General features: G+C 45.8%; 1 protein-coding gene across 9 annotated transcripts in view; it reads right to left on the bottom strand.

Annotated features, from left to right (window-relative positions):
• Nucleotides 1-21,678, bottom strand: part of drosha (drosha ribonuclease III) — a 99,866-nt gene that overhangs the window by 18,577 nt on the left and 59,611 nt on the right. For all 9 annotated transcript variants that reach the window (XR_013652168.1, XM_078938599.1, XM_078938595.1 and 6 more), the window contains 3 exons: nucleotides 8,739-8,783; nucleotides 3,907-4,064; nucleotides 643-748 (listed from right to left, as the gene is read on the bottom strand). Coding sequence is in view for 8 of the 9 variants with exons in the window: in XM_078938599.1 (XP_078794725.1) it covers nucleotides 643-748; nucleotides 3,907-4,064; nucleotides 8,739-8,783 (309 nt within the window). In the remaining variant the exon portion in view is untranslated. The remainder of the gene's footprint in view (nucleotides 1-642; nucleotides 749-3,906; nucleotides 4,065-8,738; nucleotides 8,784-21,678) is intronic.

Genomic DNA, 21,678 nt, shown 5'->3' with positions numbered 1-21,678 from the left:
TAAACACACTTAAATGTTTCTCATTTGTAGCTTAGATGATCAGAACATGCTGCCATATACAGTATTTATCTGCTATTCTCAACCAGAGTTACAAAGTATTGAGCTGAACTTCTGTTTTTGACCAAATCCTTATTTATACAACTGAATTCTTTATAATCCATGTGATTTCCTGGATTCTTTGTTTTCATTCTGTCTTTAACGTTAAAGATAAGTTCAAGTTTTTCTATGATCAACGTTACAGACCAAAACTGCAGAAACATTTGGCATTTTTGTTTCCTCGCTTGTGATTGGATAACCTTCAGGACAACATTTCTGCTTCCAGGTTCAGCTAAAACTGTTATGAACACCGTCTCATTTGATTGACAGCTGCTTCATGTGGTTAAAACTAAATCCTGTCTGACCGAAGCTACTCTCCAGCTCATTGAGACGTTCTCTTCTGGTGATTGGTGGTCTGATCTGACCTTCTGTCAGACTTTTCTTCGTTACTTTCTGCTCAGATCGGCCCAGACGAGATCTCTCAAACACAACAAGCCTTTTCAGAGATGAGAGCCCGACCCAACACTTCATCTCTAACTGTTATCAAATGCAGGCCGATCCGAGCCGGGAGCGTCTGAACCGGGCCAAACGGAGGTTTGATCTTACCGTCAAATGTCCTTCATGATGGTCTGGGAAGTGGATGAAGAGATATTCAGTAGCAACCAGCTGCATGATGGAGTCTCCCAGGAACTCCATCCTCTGGTTGTGGCCTCTGGAAAAGGACAGGAGGGGGGGGGTTAGCCTGATGGCGTCATCATCGAACGCCGCGTCATCATCTCAGGATGCATCAAACTCAGGAGGAGCAGAACTGCAGGGGGCGCCGTCAGAGCCCCAACACAGTATCAGGCGGCGCGGTGAGGGCGGGGGCACGCAAACGCTGCTGGTGTAATGGTCATTAATTAAACAGAATTATAGATTAGCACTGCAGATGTGGGCTGGTGCGGTGCCAGGCTGGCAGGGTATGTGGAGCAGCAGGACACGTGTCCTCCACAGCTCCTCCGGAGGAGACGGGGGGGGCAGAGGATGGAGCCAGAAGAAAGGAGGCTCGCCGCCTCATGTTTCATGTCCGTGGTAAGAGTTGGTGGAACAGGATGTCGTCGTAGATCCTGAAGAATCCGACTGGAGACGTGAGACTGAGATCTTCTGATTGAGAGACTTTCACACAGAAATAGTCCCAGCTACATTCTAATTTTAGACACCCCCCCCCCCCCCCTCCTCAAAGGTCTTGCAGAACTTTAAATTGAGAGCTTCAGCTTCAACCCCTTCTTGGTCAGATGCCCGTTCTATTGTTCTGGTTCTGCTCAACCCAACAGCTTCCAAAAACTGTTTTTCTGTTATATAAAGCCGGCCCAAATTCTGTTGGTTCTGGTTCTGGGTAAGAGGTGAGCCTGAATTCTCACTCTGATCGGTCCATTTCTGCACATCTGCAGCGCTGATGAAGAACAGCTTTGACCATGATGACCTTGAACGCATCAGAGAACCTTCCATAGACACGTGTCAGTTAAAGAAGTTCTGATGACGCAGGTAATGCAAACGTTAAGGTGGATCTTTAACGTCCTTACAGCCCCAATAAAGAAGGTTTTTCAGCTCGAAAAGGAAGATTGGCATAAATGTAAGAGATTTTATTTAAATGCCTGATTTAAAAAGCTGAAAAAAGAGCCTTAGCCTTAGTTAACTGTTGTGTGGAGATGCAAACACACAGAGGAACTGTTACAGGTCTTCAGCTCTGTCTGACAGACGGTAAACATGTACAGAAAAACAAAGCAAATGTGTTAAGAAGGCTCTGTCCATCAGCTTGTCTGAGGGGGAAACTCATCAGCTGGGGGGTGCATGCAGCTGACAACTGAACATGTGTTGAGGCAGAAACTCCCCATATTTACCAAACAGGCCATTTTCAACCAGAGAGCAGATGCAGAGCAGAAGTGAGGTAATTACAAATCCAGCAGGAGCCAAAAAGACGAGATGGGGCAGGTCAGGCAGGAGTGTGCTCCTGTGTGGGACGCCATAAAGAGCCCCCCCTCCTCTAATTCCCTCTAACAGCCGAGGCACAATGCTGCAGCAAGCAGGGAGAGATTGAAGTAAAGTGTGGAGCCTTTGACTTTGATCTAAAAGGCTCTTCTGAGGAGGCAGCGACCGACCGGCTGCAAAAGAGGGAAGAACGGCGATTATCACAAACATTTTCCCGCAGCTTCTGGGGGAAACGGTGTTCTTGTTTCATACAAACGCTCTCAGAGGACGGACCTGCAGCTGCCTGAACTGCATGCTTCTGAAAGCATGCTTCTTCAGAGAAGGTTGTGCGTCCGTGCAGCTCTTCTGCTGCTGCATAGCACGCGCTCAATGATTGAACACATTTAGGCATCAAGCACCACCACCTTACACAGAAATGCCATCGTGTTGGTCACACCTCCAAAGAATAAAAGAGTAAAGCATGAAATGAACAGCAATGAAAGAAGAAGAGGTTTCTTCAGGCCTCCTGTCTGATGGTTCCAGCTGCTTCAAGGTCACCTTGTCTTCAGTTTCTTCTCAAACTTCTGTCCAGTCTCCTCCTCTGCAGACCCCTTCGTCTCTCCATCGTGACAGAGCGACCTACTTTGCTGTGACCTTTGGTCCAAGTGGGCTGCAGGTCTCAAGTCAGTAATTTGGGTCCGGGTTCTTAATGAATTCATCCATCTTCTAAACCAGTTTTGTGTCTTTCGGGGTCACGGGGCTGCTGGAGCCTATCCTGGTCACTCGTGGGCGAAGGCAGGGGTACAAAATCTGTCAAATCCAAAAACAGTCCCCAGAACATGGCTTTCACTCCTCCAGCGTCCCAGCTCTGGATCACTCTGTAGACGCCGAGTTCAAATGCAGTCGGGATTCTTCGCTTGTGAGCACTCCTGAAAGTCAGGAGACAAACCCCTGACTCCCTGACCCTGGACCAGGAGGAGCTCCTGACATTTAGAGTGATGGATTAGTGTAGGAGTCCGTCACACGCGTGAAGTGAAGTGAAGTGCACGCGCCCGCATATCCTTGTGGCAAACCTCAGCAAGCAATTACAGAGTGAGGCTCGCCAATAAGATGCCAAACATGCGCTGCCAAGGCTAATTTGCTTTAGCTGTCAAACTCACTGGTGTTGAGCTGAAAAGCTCAGGAGCAACTATAACCCACAATCAGAGGCCCCCACGCCAACCCCCCAGACCAGAGTGAACAATCTCATTAGTGAAGCCCAGGTTATAAAAAATAAAATAAAAAAAGCCTTTTTTAAGACACTGGAGCTGCCTGTTTGTTAACAAACCAAAGCCTTCTCTGTCCAATCAATTTAAGTCGCCTCTCCAGAAGTTTGCAACTTTCCTGACTATTGAAGAAATGTCATAACAGGCGCCAGCGAGGGAGGAAGGAAATGAATTTCCAGAGCAAGTGTCGAAGAAGTGCAGCGCCACTGTGAAATACTGCAATTAATGGAGAAAAACAGCGGAAACCACACCAGCGAATAACAGAGTTATCTTAGGTACGGCGCCGTCAGCCTTAATTAAATCTGCTTTAATGAAGACGCGTTTAAACCAGACTGTGAGCAAAGTGAAAAATCAGGGATGGAGCCAAGCGTGGCGCCGCAAAGCTTCGTGTGGCTGTGAAAGATGAAGAAAAAAAAAAAAAAATCAAAAACCGCCTGGCAACCTGGATAGCCTAAACCACATTTCCCATGAGGCAATGGGGTTATGACCTGGACGTTCTCGAGCGTCTCGAGCCCAGGAAACCCTCAGATTAGGAAAAGACACATCAAGGGGCCGTAGTTTCCACCTTGAATAGGACTTTCCAGATGAAGCTGCTGGGAGGAGCTCCATAGAGAGCAGTGGGAGGAAGAGGAGGCCGCCTGGTGCTTCCTGTACTCACAGGGTGAGGTGGTTGAAGCCCACCGTCCTGAGGGTGAAGGCTCGGGCCAGCAGGCGCACATGCGTGAAAAACACGCCGATGGAATCCTCAAAGGAGGTCAGCTTCTGCAGAACCGGAGACGTCTCGATCAGCTGCCGGTCGGTCTGAGGCTCCTGAACCTGTGGGGAGGGGCATCGGAAGAGTTCATGTCAGCAGGGGAGGGGTTCTCCCTAAAGCAGTTGGGCAACAGCAGGAATTCTTTAGGGTTTCTGATGTGCTCTTTAGATAAAATCCTCCAGTTACATTTGGGGAGAATATTGGTATAATGTCAGTAAATAGAAAGATTTTCCTGTTTTGCACTTTTTAATGGACTCTGAATTATACATTCATACAACGGCTTCCCTTAAAGACAAAAAGCCGATGGAAGTCAGACATTAGCGTTTTTATTTTTTACTGTTGACAAAGTCTGAAAGCAATCCATCATTCCGACAGATTACAGCACTGCAGGGAAGTTTCATACCATTATGTAAATACGAAGGACTCCGAGCATGAAGACTCGGATTCATGGAAAGCTGGAAAATGCAACAAAGAACCAAAGACTGAGAGGAAAATGTTCAGCAAGAGATTGGAAAAATCCCTAAAAAAGATTGATTAAAACCTGCTTTTGATTGGAAAGTTTGGCTCTTTAAAGGCTGGAAGAAGAAACGCTGGGGCGCCGTCGTTTAAACGCTGCTTTCCGTTGGGCTGATGGTGTTGTCCTCAGGTAGGGGAGGGGCAGAAGGACACACCTGCACAGTCCAGATCATTTCCTCCTGGACTCAGGCCCGGGAGCTATACGCGGCCTGTTAAACAATTAAATCTGGCCTGCCAAACTGGAATAAATTATACTGATATTCATTATTAATGTTTTATTTTCCCTCTGAATGTGGAGTCTCCCCATAGATGGCGCTCTACACATATACTGACCTCTATGTGGGTGCAGCAAGTTATTCTGCATTCATGTGGTGTCCAAAGATTTGTTGTTTTTCTGAAGTTCATGTGTTTTCTGAGTTGGAAAGGGATTTTTCTGATCATTCCAGCATCACATGAACGCAGCATTTCTCTAATTTGTGATTTTAGTAAAAAAGAGAACAAAAGTCACAGTTTTGACATAAAAAGTGTTCCGTTTTAAAAAATACATGAGATAATTTTCAAGAAAAGTTGAAGCAGGTTTTCCTCCAGATTCCATGTTATGGTTGGATTACCAAAACACTGCACACATCTGCTCTTGGTCCGGCCCGTCTATCAACTGTTAGAACCCTTTGTGCCCCCCCCCGAGCCCACCCCTGGACTAAGACCGTAGTCACATGCACCCCTTTTCACAGTTTAGCTGTATGGGTGCTGTGGATTTTGGGTTGTCCGGACCGTGGAGACTCAGAGGACTTCAAAGGACGTCATGAAAATGGAAGATTCCACACGCTTATGACGTGGGGGTGATGCCGTCATACGGCGTCCTTACGCCACACTCTAGTCGTTAGTGAGGTGCGAGTACTGGCTAATCACTGACCGAATGCCAATGCTGCACGCACGGGATGTGGGTCTGAAGGACGTCGACACAAACTACACTCTGATTTCCTCATTTCTAACAGTCAGTCTGCAGTGAGGAGCGCGCACGTAACACGTGAAAAGCACTAACGGGCTCCTTGAACCATCAGCGCAATTTGGGGGGTTAAAAAACTTAAAAATCTGTACGACACGCCTGCGTCACACCTACTTTGTTCACTACAACCCATCTACAGCGGCATGAACGTAGAAAAAAATGTAGATGGACACTCTCTCTCTTTAAGGGTTGAGCGAGTGATCCACCTCCTTCATATTTCGTGCTGGTTTGGCCGTATTTCACCAGCAGACGTCCCATAATCCACCTGTGAGGGCAGTAGTGCCTACAGCATAACCCGGAAGAGCTGCTGACCCAGTCTGCAGTGTGGCAGCAGCCACATCCACACTCAGGAGGACAAATGCCACGATGTTTCTGCAGCATTCCCGCTTTGTTTGCTCAGACTAGCAGCTACTTTGAGTCAACTCCAGCTTTGCAGCTGACCAGCTGCTGCTTCTCCCTTTTTGGGGTAGTTCAGTGAGGAGGAAAACGCCAGATACACATACTTCCACCAACTACACCCCACTCTGACTTTTTACCACTGCTAAATAACTGACCACTACGCATGTGTGCAACATCTGACGTCTGTGCAAAAACACACTATATTTATTATGCTGCACTCACGGCAACTCAACTCTTTCCAGTCTTTTTTTGTTCATATTTGTTTAATATTTACCTGTTTCTGTAGATTTTTGTTTAGAGATGTGAGCTACAATATTTTTGTTTTATTTTATTTATCGTCATCACTCCAAGGCTGCTGCAATTTCATTGTATCACCATGTACAATGACAATAAAAGGATTCTGATTCTGAGAGATTTGGTACGCCCCCCCGGCAGCATGTTTCCCTTCTCCAATCCTAGTGTAAGTCGCTTAGCATAAGTGTGTCAGAGAATGTGCTTAAGTGAAGTGAACCCCCCCCCCTGGCCTGTACAGCTTGAGGGCGTGTTCAAAGTCAGTAATTGTGCTGTGCCCCCACCCAAACCGATCATCTGCAGCAGATGGATCTTCTTAGTCATTAAGTGTTGAGACAAACATCTGTCTTTTTCCCCTTCCTGAATCTGCCGACTCCTACAGTCAATGAATATCTCTGGTGACTCAGTGGTGCCCCAGGTTTGCGTGCTCGTTCGCACGCCGGCTGCATCAGAGGCGGAACGCCGTGACTTCGATGAGCTTGGAGAGAAGGATTTTTGCGTGCTTTAAAAAAGAAAAGGCTGCAGATAAAAGTTTCAACATTAGCTCTGGGGCTCGGATAGTTCAGAGGTAGACGGAGTGAGAAGCTTTTTAACAACAATATTTACTCATGACTGCGCTCATTAGATGAGAGAATCACGTACATGCGTGTTTGTTGAATGCAAGGATTTCCTTATAGGGGGCATTAATTGGCCTGTAAGAATGGCCTAATTGGTCTCATTGTGGTGCACCTCTTAGTCTGTCATTTCTGCACAAAATAATCACGTTTCATGATAGATTATTACAGATTAAATTTGATGGATTTGAGCAAATTCAAATGACCGTGTCAGGTTCTCCTCCCCGAAAATAAGAAGAAAGAAAAATATATACTTTCATTTATATTTCTCTGCATTTTCTTTGTTGTCATGACAAGTTCAATCTCAAGTCAGCACACAAAGGGCAGATGTATTTTTATTCCCAGAATCTTAATTGGTTTGTCTTCAGAAACTCCTCCCTGCATTATATTTGGACTTCAGTTAATTAACACAAAGCATTCAAATGTCAGGAATTGCAACCGAAACAACGGGCATCTCCTGCAGAGGTGCTCGCCATCCCTCCGGGGGCATGACCAGGAGCAAACGGAGGAGATAACACGAGGGGAAATGTTGTAATCCTCGTTGGGCTAGATTATCCGGCAGAGCCGGGGGGGGGTGGATGTGCTGGAGGAGACCCAGCAAACATGGAGCCGTGAGGTGCCTCTGATAGGAGACGTCAGCGGTGTGCCAAAGATCTGCGTGATTACAGGCACCATGGCGAGCTGCCATCGCCGCCAGTTCAGCCCTCGTTGGCTCCTCCTACAGCACAGTTTAAGCACAACCTTAGAGGGGAAGGGGGCCACACCTCCCTGCCTTTGAGAGAAGGCTTTTGACTTCTTACGGTTAAATGGAACAATCAACGTCTGTGGTGTGACACTTCCAAGCCTAAGGTCAAGATGCTAAAAACATGCTATAAAGGGCTAGCAGTTCAACAGGCGTTCACCCACTGTTCGGACCCCCCCCCCATAGAAAAAGCAGAACTGCAACAAGTGATGGGGGGTAATGAGGCAGAATCCTAGAAGCAGCTAACGACTGCTCCTGCAGAAAAAACCACGCGTGCACTGTTTACCCCATGCTGGCATTACACGGCCGGGGGGGGGGGCCTGGCGGCTGGACCACCCACCGACGACAGAGACAGGCAAGACGGCAAAGGTGAAACATTTAACACAGCGACTCCACCAGTGCCCCCACACCCATAGAATAATACGCTTAAAGAAGCGCCCGCTCCTGGCGAACATCAGAGCGAGCTGCCCGACGCTCCCTGGAGGGGCTTCAGGACGGTAATCCTGTTAGCGCATCTTTGATCTTGTCTTCCAAATCCTAATTGCAAACAAACACCGCTGACACGTTTATGGGCTGATCATGTGACTCTAGGAGTGAGGATGGAGAGAGAGCGCAGAATAAGAGGACGCCGGCGTGCAGCAGAGGACGGCGGGGACGCCGGCGGGCAGCAGAGGACGGCGGGGACGACAGCAGAACAGCAAAGGGCGTCGCCTCGCTCTTTACTCTGAAAATGCAGCATCGATTCATCGAGTCCATGGGAACATTGGATTCTTGGAATAAATGTCGTGTATTTGCCAGCTTTCCTTTGGTTTTCATTGTAGGAATGAATCGTCGTATTGATGGAAGTTCCACCTCCGTTTAACGTCAATCATCAGTTTGGGAAAACTAAACTAATTTGGTTTCAATAACATCAATCAAGACCTAATTGAATCACGTAAAATTGAAATCCAAACTACTGATCTATTTTGGCCATGGCTCCTAGAACTGAAGGTCATGTGACTTTAGACAGCAGCAACAGTTGAGAGGGAGGAGCTAAGTCCTGTCCGTTCACTGCGGTTAGCAGAGCTCAGGCTGGACGTCACTAAAGGACAGGAGGCTCATTCAGGTCTAGAGGTGAGATGAGTTTCAATGCAGGACACAGGAAAACCGATGAAGCATGCTGACCTACCTGCAGGGGGTGCGCTGGATAGTTGAGCCAGACCTCCCGGAGATCCTGGGGGGCCAAAACAGAAGCAAATGCAAATTTAATGGATGCAGCTGACAAGAAAACATGAAGACAAAAATGAGAAACTCCAGCAAAACAAGGATTTGATCAAATGTTCCTTTTGGTGATAAAACCTAAAAATAAATGTTGTATTTGGGTCAGCTGTTCTCAAACCTCCTGGGTGGGTGGGGTGTGGCGTTTGTTTGTGTGTGTGCGGGGGGGGGATCCCCACTTTCAGTTGAGAATGAGTAGAAATAATAATTTAGCTTTTGGAAAACTTTGAACACCATATAGGGACATAAAACTTTGTTACCACGGTGATTTTCCAGCCAATGTGGATCTAAAGCCACATTAGATCCGTCTTGTGACAAACAATGGTCACACCTGCACGAGGCACACAGGTGCCCTTCACAAAATATTAAGGTCGCAGACCGCTCAGTGAACCCGAAGTGAAAAAAATGTTTTCTGCTGGCAACAGATCTTAGTTAACGTCTTTACGACACGTAAGGGGCAGGTGGGCCAAATGCAGGCTTGTCAGACAGATTCTTTTGTTTTACAACCCCCAAAATTTTAAGGACTGAGCAAGGAGTCCATTAGTGCTTTTCACGTGATACCTGCGCACCTGTAGTGTGCAGACACCCCGGTAAAGATGAGGAAATAGACAGAGTGTAGTAGAGCGGGGCGATGTGGCCAAAAATATTTCATCTCACACTATTTCTTTCCAAATTAAATTTTTGATTTTTCTCCCTGCTTTTACTGCTTGAATAAAAATCAGAGATGATGGAATTTATTTGATAAAAGCAATTTTATTTTAACCTTTCCCTTGGAAATTGGCTCACAATGCTCAACTAAACACAAGCTAGGCCTGCACAAGAAAATCTATCCTTATCGCAATATCAAGCTGTGCAATATGCATATCGCAAACGTTGGCGCAAATTACGATAAATGGTTACTTAAAATGTGCTTAAACAACCTTAAGGGGGCTTGGAATAATCAAACAAATCCCTTTATGCATTTGACCAATGGGATGGACCCCTTCATGTTAGACGCTGGCCTCCTATGTAGGAGTGTAAGTTAAGTTATGTTGACTTTTATTTAAACTGTTGCAGTGAAATGACATATTTAGACGTTTTGCCATTTGTTCATATATCACAGGTTATATCGTCAACCCAATATTGATCACTAATATCACGAGTTTTCCTGATATCGTGCAGCATCTTGTTGGCAGCAACAGCCTTTCTGCATGTGCTTTGATGCTCTAAGTTTGAAGGCACAACCTTAGTGACCGAAGTGTCATTTTTGAATCGCCAGTCAAATTGGCCGTTAGATTAAAAAAATCTATGAACCAAATGATTCCATGATTTTACCATGAAAAACCATAGGTGCTTTTTTATGATATGAAGCTAAATGCAAACACAGAGGAAGTCACAACAAAATGAAAACATCAGATAAAAGTAGTTTTATCTCCTGTATTGATTTCTCATCAATCTTTGTTTTCTGCTTTTCCGTTTTCACGCCGTCTATGAAATGTTTGATTTTCTGCTGGAAAACGCCCCCATGAGAAGAGGGGGTTACAGTCCGTCACCTGCAGCCTGAACCAGCTGTAAAGATTCAAACCTGCTGAGAAAACTAGGACAGATTTCCTGAAGGGCAGCAGATTGACAGATACTAAACAAGGCAAGGTAAAACTTTTTTAATGCAAATTATCCAGGTAAACTCAAAAATAGACAGAAAAAACCTCCACCAATAATACAGCGGAGTCCTGAAGGTTAATAGCTTTTCTCTGCAGTGCTGAGAGTAAAAACAAAGAGCTTAACCTCTTTTTGTGATAGTAAAACCTGTCCAACACTAAAGGCCTTCAGCTTTCATCTGTTTGCTCATTGTTGGACAGAACAAGTTAAAGAAAAACAAAGAGCACTGAGCTGTAGCATATGAGGGAACCTTGATGTTTAAATGAGAGATAAATGTTTTGGAGTCTTGGTCTTTAAGACCAACCCCACCAATTTACCTGGCAGGGAAACAGGCTGATGGAGGAGGGGGGGGGGGGTAGCACAGAGGAAAGAAAGAGCTGTTAAGTTGTTGCCAAGGACAACGCAGCCAGAGGCAGTTTTGGGCCAAGGGTCTAATGTTGGGAGCGCCCGGCGTTGGCAGAGCGAGGGCGATGGCCTCTAAAATACAGTATCACTCAAGTGTTTAAAAGATTCAAGAAGATAAACCATCTGAAAATGTAGCGCTCGCCCAAGGCGTGGGGGTCTGCTGTGTGCTGCACAGACGCCTCGTCTTCTCAACCCCCCTCACCTGGCAGTCCATCGCCTAGAGCAGCCCATGAAAAATTAATGAGTGTGGTCAATATGTTTGAGTAAATGCTTCCGTTTGGCTGCCTGTATCCAAGCCTGGGACCAGAGTATCGGGTGAACTCCAGACCAGCTGGTGCAGACGGGTTCCTGGATGTTGAGATCTCTGAGAAAACATCAATACTGTTGGCTAATGGAGCGGCTGTTGTTACAGCTACGCTGCAGCCATACGTGCCTCCAACACGGGCACAGAAGGCAGAAACTGGGGTGGAAACTCAAACGAGAAGAAACAAATAGGAGTGAAAAACATACAAGTGTGATGGAGCCTTATGATTAAACTCCAACCACCATCCGCCCACACGCCGTATATAGACCTGAACAGCTAATGTTTCAATTACAGCCACTGCAAAGACAAGGCAGACAATGATTAAGCCAGCATGGAGTGGGGATTTAAGAATAACAACAGGACTTTTTTTCCCTTCCTACTCCTTCTCTCCCGCCAGAAGGAAGGTATAATTACTGGGAACACAAATCATTATGTGCTGAGGCTGAATCACAGCCAATTGGAGGATATAACTCTGGTATTGCAAACACGTTTTAATGTCAAGACCTATCCATTATGGGATTTGAAATTAAAAGCGAAATTATCTCAGACTTAAGGTGGATCAGAGATCCTCAACCGACTTCTCCTGCTCAGTTTCACAAGTCGAATGTGAATAGTCAAACGCTCAAGGGTCCTGCATCCACCCACGTGCACACACGTGCACACACACTGCACCCATCAACCTCTGGGATTGTAGGCCATCCATAATTGCAGCCTAATGGTGTTCTTCTCTGACAAGGTCCAATGCTCCCTGACAAATTGGTCTAGCAACAGACTGCCAATCAATCCATCACATGTGGTGGTGCAGCAGAGAGATCGATAGAAGATAGCATCGTTGATCGATACCTAGATAAAAGCTGTCCAAAACAGAGGCTCCTGTCAGCCGACGGTCAAGGTGATCTTACAAGCGCCTGCAAAACTTGTGTTGATTCTTTGGTGAAAAGACATTTTACATCTTTACCCCCCCCCCTTGAGTTTTACAGCTGATGTGGATTAAAAACGAAACACAGACGATGAAGCTCGAGCAAAGGAAGCACAATATCTGGGGCTGGAAACGTTGGCGTGTTCATCAGGTGTTTAAGCAAAAATGAATTAACTCCAATATTTATTCCAACACATTTCCGTGACTGGTGTTCTACAAAAAGTACAATCAAAAAAAAGAAAAAAAAAAACAGGAAAGCGAGCCCCAACTGTAGGCAAAGCAGCCAGCGACACCCACATGGAGAAGAATACAAAGGAAATCTGCCTCCCACACAACCCCACACCAACCATCCAGACCAGTCGGAGGGACCTCACTGCCAGTAAACAGGGGGACACAAGAGTGCGAAAAACGTAAGCTCCACCCAGTGACCAGGATTCCTGCTGTCTCCAGGGTCCAGTACCACGCCCCACCCAGTCAAGAGTCCCACCAGCCCCAGATGAGGGCCTTACCCCCACCCGAGCTCGGACACAAACCTGGACAATCCAAGAAACTCCCTCACAGTACTCCAGGTGGACCACCAAAAAGGAAAGGCTTTGCCAATCCCCCTACCCAGCCCCCGGAGGGCACCAGTGAAAAGAAGGGGTCTCTAGCCAGAATAAACATGGACTGGCCAGATCCACTTTTGTTTTTTGTCTTATCAAGTGAGAAGGGGGGAAAGCTTGGGGACCAACAAATGTATTCGAGGTAGCATCCCCTAGTATCCCCAAGGGTGGGGCTCCACGTCCACTGAATACTGAGGCAGAGGGTTTGGACCTAAAGGCGGACCGGATCTTTGTTTTACTATCATGTTTGACAGAACTGTTAGCAGAAATCCAAACTGTGATCCCTTTTTACAAAAGTAAAAAGTAAAATACAACCTAACTAAAGGAACCAAACACTTATATTGACAGAGTTCAACAATATGAAGTCTTGAAGTCTATTAGGCTCCAGTATTTTGGAAAACTGGTTTAAAACTGGCTTTCCTGCTGAGTTTTATAAAGAATTCTGGGAACAGCTGGCACCAACGTTTTATGAAACGGTCACATCTATCAATGAAAGCCAATCAATGCCACCTAACATGAACTCAGCCAACATAATTCTTCTTCTAAAACCAGACAAAGATCCCAATAGTCCTTCAAGCTATCGCCCTATTTCTCTAATCAATGCAGACGTAATAATTATCTGCAAAGCACTAGCACAGAGAATAGAAAAAATCACTCCTCACATAATTTACTTCGACCAAACTGGATTTATCAAAGGCAGACACTCGGATGACAATCTCCGAAGACTTGTTAATATAATAGATTTTGCCACCATTAACAACCAGGAAATGTCCATACTATCACTGGATGCTGAAAAAGCTTTTGACAGAGTAAACTGGAAGTTCCTTATTGCCGCCCTCCATAAGTTTGGTTTTGGAGAAGCATTCATCAAATGGATCAAAATATTATATCACAACCCCAATGCATCAGTTAGAACTAATAAACAGACTTCAAACAGGTTTTTTCTTGGAAGAGGAACCAGACAGGGCTGCCCACTCTCTCCTTCTCTTTTTGCTATATTCATTGAGCCTTTAGCTGCAGCAATAAGACAGAATGAAAGCATTAAAGGAATCAAAACTAAACACAGCCATCATAAAATTAGTCTCTATGCAGATGACATATTACTGTTTTTAAGTAATTTACATTCTGTAAATGAAACGGCAACAATCATTAATGAATTCTCCTCTATATCAGACTATTCCATTAATTGGAATAAGTCTGTTTTATTACCACTGAACAATAATGCGGAGCAAAGACTCACAATACCAGTTAAATCAGGAAATATCAAATATCTAGGTATCAATTTTTCCCCCAAACTATCAGAACTGGTGCAGCTAAACTACACCCCATTACTGAAAAACATACAGGACGATCTAACACGCTGGACCAACCTGCCTCTGTCCCTTATGGGCAAGGTAGCCACGGTAAAAATGAAAATCTTACCCAAAGTTAATTATCTCTTTTCAATGATTCCCACACAACCGCCACTAAAATGGTTCAAAACATTAGACTCATCCATATCAAGCTTTTTATGGAACAAAAAACCTGCAAGAATTAGTCTAAAAACTTTAAAATCTGCAAAAAGCTGTGGAGGATTAGAATTACCTAATTTCCACAAATACTTTCTTGCAAATAGATTACAATACATCTTAAAATGGTTAAAAAATAATCCAGAAACCAACTCATGGTTAGACTTGGAACAGGCGTTATGTGGAAAGATCAACCTGTCAGATCTTCCATTTATTAGCCAAACAGTTAAAAAACAGGATTGTTTCAAAACTATTAATATAAACGCCACTTTAATAGCCTGGTGGGAATTTCTCAAAATATCAAAATCATCAATTCAACCGTGCAAAATGACACCCATCTGGAACAACCCAGACATCCTCATAAACAAAAAAATTATCCACTTCCCAGCTTGGCAAGCAGGGGGCATAAAACAACTAGAGCACGTAATTATTGATAGAAGATTCATAACTCCCCAGGAACTTCAAGACAAACATGGAATAAATAACTTCTTGGAATATCAGCAACTTAAATCAAGTATTACTAAAAAATTTAAATACAGAGACAACGATTTAAAGCTACCAGATGTAGTTACCACTCTGATCAATTTCTCAATGAATAAAACTCTCTCCAAAATATACAAACTTTTATGTAATTTAGATAATAACATTTCACTTCCGACAACAAAATGGGATGCGGATTTGAGCATCAGCACAGATGAAAGCTTTTGGTCAGAACTTTGTCTAAACACCTTTAAACTGACAAAAAGTCCAAATCTGCAGCTAATCCATTTTAAAACCCTTCACAGAATTTACTACACTGGACAGAGGATGTTCAAGATGGGTCTCAGCAACTCAGACATTTGTCAGCACTGTGACAGTAATCTACCCGACAATTACATGCATGCCTGCCATGCCATGCATGGTTCTGCACGCCTGTCCAGGCTCTCTGGCAGCAGGTATGTGCCGATTTATCAGTCTGGCTTAAGGTTTCAATCACAGCTTCACCGTCACTTTGTGTGCTTGGTGACATGAGTGCCATCGATGTAGAAGGAGGATTAGGCTCTATCATTTTCATAACTCTTTGCATTGCTAAAAAAACTATTTTAATAAATTGGAAAAGCAAGAAAAATATAAATATAAGTCAACACAGAAATCTGCTGCTTGATCAGATCAGCTTGGAAAAAATGTCAGCCCAAGGTTCAAGTAACTTTGAAAGAATTCGGTCTCTCTGGTCTCCCATAGCTGACTCCATGACTTAGGGGATGGGGGGGCCTGGTCGTCGCTGCTCCTTGCCCTTCTGCCGTGGGCCGGGGTGGGGGCCGGGGCCTCCGGTGCCTGGCGGGGGATGGTGGGGGCTCCGTTGGTCGGGGGGTCGGGTCCGGCGCCGGGGTGGGGCGGGCTGGGGCGCTGCGTGGTCCTCTGGGCTTGGGTGTGGGGGTGCGTGGTGGGGGGGTGGGGTGGTGTTCCAGCTTGGCTTGGGGGGGTGGTCCCTTTGCCTGTGCTGGGGGGGGTTGGCGGGGGGCGCTGCTCGGGGGGGGGGCCCAGCGGCACTGGATGGGCTTCCCATCTACGCCTGGGGCTGGGATCAGCCCTTCCCTGGCTCTGGGGCGGGACGGGACAACCCTCTTGGGGCCCCCGGGCGCTCTGGGTGTCATCCGCTTCGGCTGCGGGGTCTGGGGTGGGGTGGGGTGGGGGGTCTTGTCGGCCCTGTCCTGTGGGGGGGCATTCTGGGGGAGGGGGGGGGCCGCTATTGGTACGGGGCAGGGGGGGTTGACGGGTCGGGGTCTCCGCTGAGGCCATCGGCGGTTTCCCCGGCCGGTTGGCTGCCTCGGTCCCGTCGAGGCCTGACCAGAGCTCTTCTAGGGCCGGCGTTTGGGGGTGGGGGCCTGGGCTTGCTCCGGGGGGGGCCGGCGCTTTCTGGCTCCTCTCCCTCTGTGTGGGGTGGGTGGTGCTGGGCCTGGGGTGTCGGCGCCTCCGGGGGTGGGGCCCCTGGGCTGGGTGGGCCTGGCCCCCTTGCTGGGGGGGGGGCGGGGGACAGCTGTTTGACCACCGGGGGACAGTCTACCAGCTGTCCCCAACTTACCCCCTTCCTCATATAACCTCATAATAGGGTGAGGGGGTGGGGGGCTTAGCCTGCGATGAGCCTTGGGGGGGGGGGGGTTTACTAGGCAGTGGCCCCCCCTCCTATGGTTGCCGTATGGAGTGGGCCCCCCCTCTTTCGGTTTTATTTGCACCTTAGACATGTAGGGCCCTTGGTAGGGGGGGTGCTTGGACATCACTGCCAGCAAGCAGCAGATGTCCTCCTGGCACCCTACCCGCCAATTTTAACCGCACCTTAGACATTTAGGGCCCCTTGGTGGGGAGGGTGAGGGGACATCACTGTGAGTAATCAGGAGATGTCCCCTTAGTGCCCTACCCGCCAATTTTAACTGCACCCCCCTTAGTACACACACCCCTCCCCCCTCAATATATACATCCCAACATAAACACACACACATGCACACACACACCCTCTTAAACACACATATACGCACACACATTTTGCAAGGAAGGTGGGACCTAGGACCATCTGTCCCCTGCCTCTTCCCTGGTGGGGGGTACGGGCCCCTTTGCAGCGGCGGCCGTGTCCCCGGGGTGCCGGCTTCCTGGGCCCGGCGGTGCTCTCTCCGCGCGGTGGGGGGGTTCACATTACATCTGAGCCGGGGGTGTTGGTGTCCCTGGGGGGTGGGTTCTGGTCCTTGCTCCTGAGCGCTGGGCCCCGCCAAACTTCCAACTGTGGCCGAGCCTGGTCGGGCCATATTTACAACACCCCTTGTGGGCCCTCTTTTTTCCCCGGGGTTCCCCCCTCCTGGGCGGGGGCGGCGGGCCCCTGCCTTGCTCCTCCCTGGACCAACCGTGGGCCGGGCGGATGGCCGCCTGGAGTGCGGGGCGGGTCTCCCTTGGGGGGTCCTGGCTCGTACCTGGGGTTGGGGCGGGGGGATGCCCGGAACTCCTGGGTGGTGGTGGGGTGCTCATCTGGGGCTGTGGGCGTCCCTCTCCGGTGGGGCCCTGCGTTGGGCTCTCCCGGCGCGGCGGGGGGGCTGTTCTCCTGGTTGGGCTGGGGCGGCCCTCTCTTTCCCTCTGTGCCTCCCTGCTCTCTGGCTCTGGGGGGCCTTGCGGCGGTCCTGCTGGCCCTGGCCTGGGTGGCGGGCTTGGTCGCCCGGGCGGCGGTTGTTCCCTGCCGGTTTCCGTGTGGCATGGGGGGGATTCCGGCTGCCGCTGCTGCTGCGGTGGGGGTCTTGGGGTGGGGATGGCTGGGCGCTCTCCTTCCTTCTTTACACATTCCACCATCCATATTAGAAGAACATGAGCACTCACCTGAGCACGGGTGTTGGCTCACCTTTGCACTGGCGGTTTGCGTGACTGAATGACTGAAATGTCTCACACTAGTTGGTGTTAAGGCATAAGTATGCGTGTGAGCACTATCTGTTTTGTGTACATGTCGACAGATGGACATTTTTGCAACTAGCAGGTGTGTTTGACACTTGGGTGTGTGTGTGGACAGGCTCCGCCCTTTTTGTACTGCATTTGAGCCTTACCATGGTGATTAACAACCAGTAAACTTGTTGCTCTATGCTGCTTCATGGTCTTACCCCCCTTCCCCTCCTACTATCACCCTCCTTCCCCCCCTCTTTCTAACGTCCCTCTCTCTTCTTCCCCTCTTTCCTTTTCCGTCCGGTCCAACACCAAAGATCTTCAAACATGTTTGAAATTAATAAAGTTTGGCCTCAATTACAAAAGGGGTTTATTCAGACATACCTTTGGTTTGTCTGAATAAGAGGCCCTCAGCTCTCATCTGTTTGCCCAGCTGTTGGACAGGACAAGGTAAAAAAAAAAAAAAAGGAAAACTGGTTTAAAGCGATCAAACTTTTTATTTAGCGTCAAACAACAGCAGTCTGTTCTAATGACTATTCGGAATATAAAACGCAATACATGGAACTTCATGTAAAAATGCTTAATATAAATTATTGACATAATAACTATTAGCTATAACGTTCTATATCAGAATACGGCTGGAAAGTCATTGTTTTCATCAAGAAGGAGCTTTTCTTCTCATCACTGTTAGAGAGGATTTACAATCCAACATGTAGATTCCAGTGGAGGTTTTTCCTAAACCCCATAGAAAACTCTTGTTCATAAAATGTATTAAACATGCATTTTATAATGGTGGCCTGCAGCAGCAGTCACTGACTGCAAGGAACATTTGACCTCCGCACACGCGCCAAAACTCACCAAAATGTGCGACCAACCTAAGACCCTGAGAAAATTAACTCTGAGCATAGTGAACGACAGGACACTATTATATGGAGTCCTATAATATTCATAATTAAATAACTAAATATGATCTTGTGCAATCAACCAATAAATCTCTAATAAATATATAAAAAGATCATGAAATTGTGAAAAACCTGCACAGATTTTAAATGAGCCATTTTATTATTAAATATATTTCATTTTGCTTTAAAAACCTGTTCATTATTTTAAAACAGCATTTTAAAATATTAATTTTGAATCATGTTGAATATTATTATAATTCTTTTTTTTTTTCGAGAAACTCGCATTTCAAAATCAATATTTAAATATCTTAAGTAGCTTTGTTTTTATGTCACATTGCTGTTTTTCAGAATGACTTATTTATTTCCTAATAAGCTTTTTCAGCAAAGTCTGTCTGTCAATCAGTGAAAGAGGGTGGGATCTGAACACACATTGGCTAAACCCCTCGAAATCCACTCCTATTCTTAGATCCCCGCGCTGCTTTTTTGAATAAAAAATAAAAAAACTCACGCAGTTCTCTTAAAGCTCTACTCTACTCTGCAGCAAACAAAGCTCTGCTGTCTGTGCTCACAGATCTAGATCTGAGTAAAGGAGTGGCCAATCACAAAAGTGTCTCCGCCTTGTCTGGTTTGATTGACAGACAGACTCATTCTGCTGAAAAAGCTCATTATGAAATAAATGAGTCGTTCTGAAAAAAGCCATAGAATAATAATAATGAACATTATTCAAAATGAATATTTTTAAATGCTGGTTTAAGATAATGAACAGGTTTTTAAAGAAAAATGAAATATATTCAATAATAAAATGGCTAATTTAAAATCTTTGTACTTTTTTTATATATTTGAGAGATTTATTGGTTGATTGCAGACGGTCATTTTTATGTATTTAATTATGAACATTATAGGACTGTGGTCATGGGAAACAAAAAACCGTCGCAAAAAAATTGTGCTGACTCAACTTAAAAAAAAACAACAGACTTTTTCGTTTAAGCTGGAATTTGACCCTCACCACATGCTTGAAACCTTACCAAAATGTAAACACATCTAGTACTTGGACAGGGGTCTGCAACCTTTACCGCTCAAAGAGCTATTTGGAAATCTAAACTTCTTGCTCAGAGAATGACTTTTGAACTCTTACTGCAGTTCAGAAACTGACGCAAACAATATAATCCAAATTTTTTATAAGCAAAATGCTCTTCTTTTAAAGATTTTCCAAAAACATTTAAATAAATCAGAATTTTCATTCAACAAAGAGATTGATCACAATAATCACAGAAAATCATAATTAATCACAATTAAAATCGCAGCAGCTGCTGTTTTAAACAGTTTTAGTGAACAGAATAACTAAAACATTTACCTATTTGAACATTTCTCAAAGTTAAACAACACAAAAAACCATCAAATACAAATAACGCCTTTCTCCCCTCCTGGGGAGTGGGAGTGCTTCCAGATTCCAGTTGGCTCATCCCTGCTCCAGTACCTGACCGTTTCCCTCGCCTCTGCTCCTGCTCCTACACCTGGCTGTGGTTCCTGTCTCCGGCTCGACTCGCACCCCCGACTGTCCCCCCAACTCCGTCTGGATGAAGCTCGTCTGCTGGACTTTAAATATGTAGTTGTAGAGCTAGATAAGTTAATTCTCTCTAAGAGTTCTGGTAACCGCGCCTGTCCGTCCTGGGGGAGGATCCCTCCTTCATGTGGGCACCAAAGAGGTTTCTTCGTTTTTTCCGGAATCCGGTTTCTTTAGGAGTTTTTCCTCACAGAGAAGTGGGGTCTAAGGGCAGGGATGTCCAGCTTAGTTTAGTCAGTTTAGTTAAAGTTTAGTATTATCCTATTGAATTCTATGCATTTATGATCCTTTTTGATTGTATGTTTACCTTACAATTACCGGTATGAAGCCCACTGAGACGACTGTTGTGAATTTGGGCTATAGAAATAAAATTGAAATTGAAAAGAAAGGATGCTTTTTTAAAGCAAAAAACCTTTTGAATTCTGCCTGACCACATGATAAATGATAAATTGCACCTCTCTCTAAATTCTGTATGAACTTTGATTCACCGCATTTTTCAAAAACTCAGCTCTGCTCATTTCCTGCAGGCTTCAGTCGTCTCTCAGTCCATGGTCCAACGGACAGAAGGAGAATCTTGGACAAAATGCTTTGTTGAAAAAGTTCAGGGATAAAGACGCTGATGAGCAAAAGAAACACAAACACCTGGACTATCCGCTAAACCTTCGGACAAATAGAAAAACTTTGAACTGTAAGAAGACTGAAACAGCACATTAACAAAAGTCATTAACTCAGCGCCATGGAGACCATCTCAGTTGTCACAGCAACCTTAGTGGAGTTTGTGTGTGTGTTCACGTGTGTGTGAGTGCGTATCTGTGATGTTGTGTCTGTGTGTCTGTGACTATGCAAGGCTATGCACGGCGGTGTACAGGTGTGTCTATTTGCATGCCTGCGTGTTAGTGTAAATGTGTGTGCACGTTTCCGCCTCATAGGGCAGTAGAATGACATCTTCATCTTCCTCTTTAATATCAAGCTGCGGTTGAGTCCAGGACTGCAGTTTCCCTCCTCCTTGCTGATGCTTTAATAAGCTCCACGGTAATGTCATCATCAAATTAGCATCCGTTGTCATCTCTTGTGTGCGATGGAGCTGGATTTCATCTGAGATAAGAAGCCCTGAATGTGACGTGTTTGGAGAAAAACCAGTGTCTGAAAGAACCATTTAGTTTCTGTCATGCCGGGAAAAAAAGGAGACAAACAAAACAACAGTTTCCTCGACGAAGTCTTCAGGGTGGAAATTACCGCATTTCTGTGGACTAAGTCGCTCCGAAGTACAAACCAGAGCAGCCAAAAAAAAAGTATAATAAAGAAGAAAACAATCTTATCTAAATTTTAGGGAAGTATAGGTCACACTTTTGGGAAAAACGTATTTAACAAAATAAAATGTAAATCCTTCAAAACGTAAAAATAACAATAATAGACTGCATATCTGCAGGCTTCACTACCGTAACATATTTATTTATCAAACAGGAGGAGTCTAGAAGATTAGTGCAACATATGAACCCATATTAAGATAGCCATAGCATAAAAGAACATGCAAACAAGTCAACTAAACTCTTTCTTCTTTCTTTCTTTCTTTCTTTCAAATCACTACATCTGTTGAATTCTTCATCCTGTGTGTC

The sequence above is a fragment of the Oryzias latipes genome, chromosome 20 (assembly GCF_053564925.1).
Source record: "Oryzias latipes strain Hd-rR chromosome 20, Olatipes_Hd-rR_3.1".
NCBI lineage: Eukaryota > Metazoa > Chordata > Actinopteri > Beloniformes > Adrianichthyidae > Oryzias > Oryzias latipes.
The sequence above is the reverse complement of the archived record's forward strand: the minus strand, read 5'-3'. Positions and strand labels throughout refer to the sequence as shown.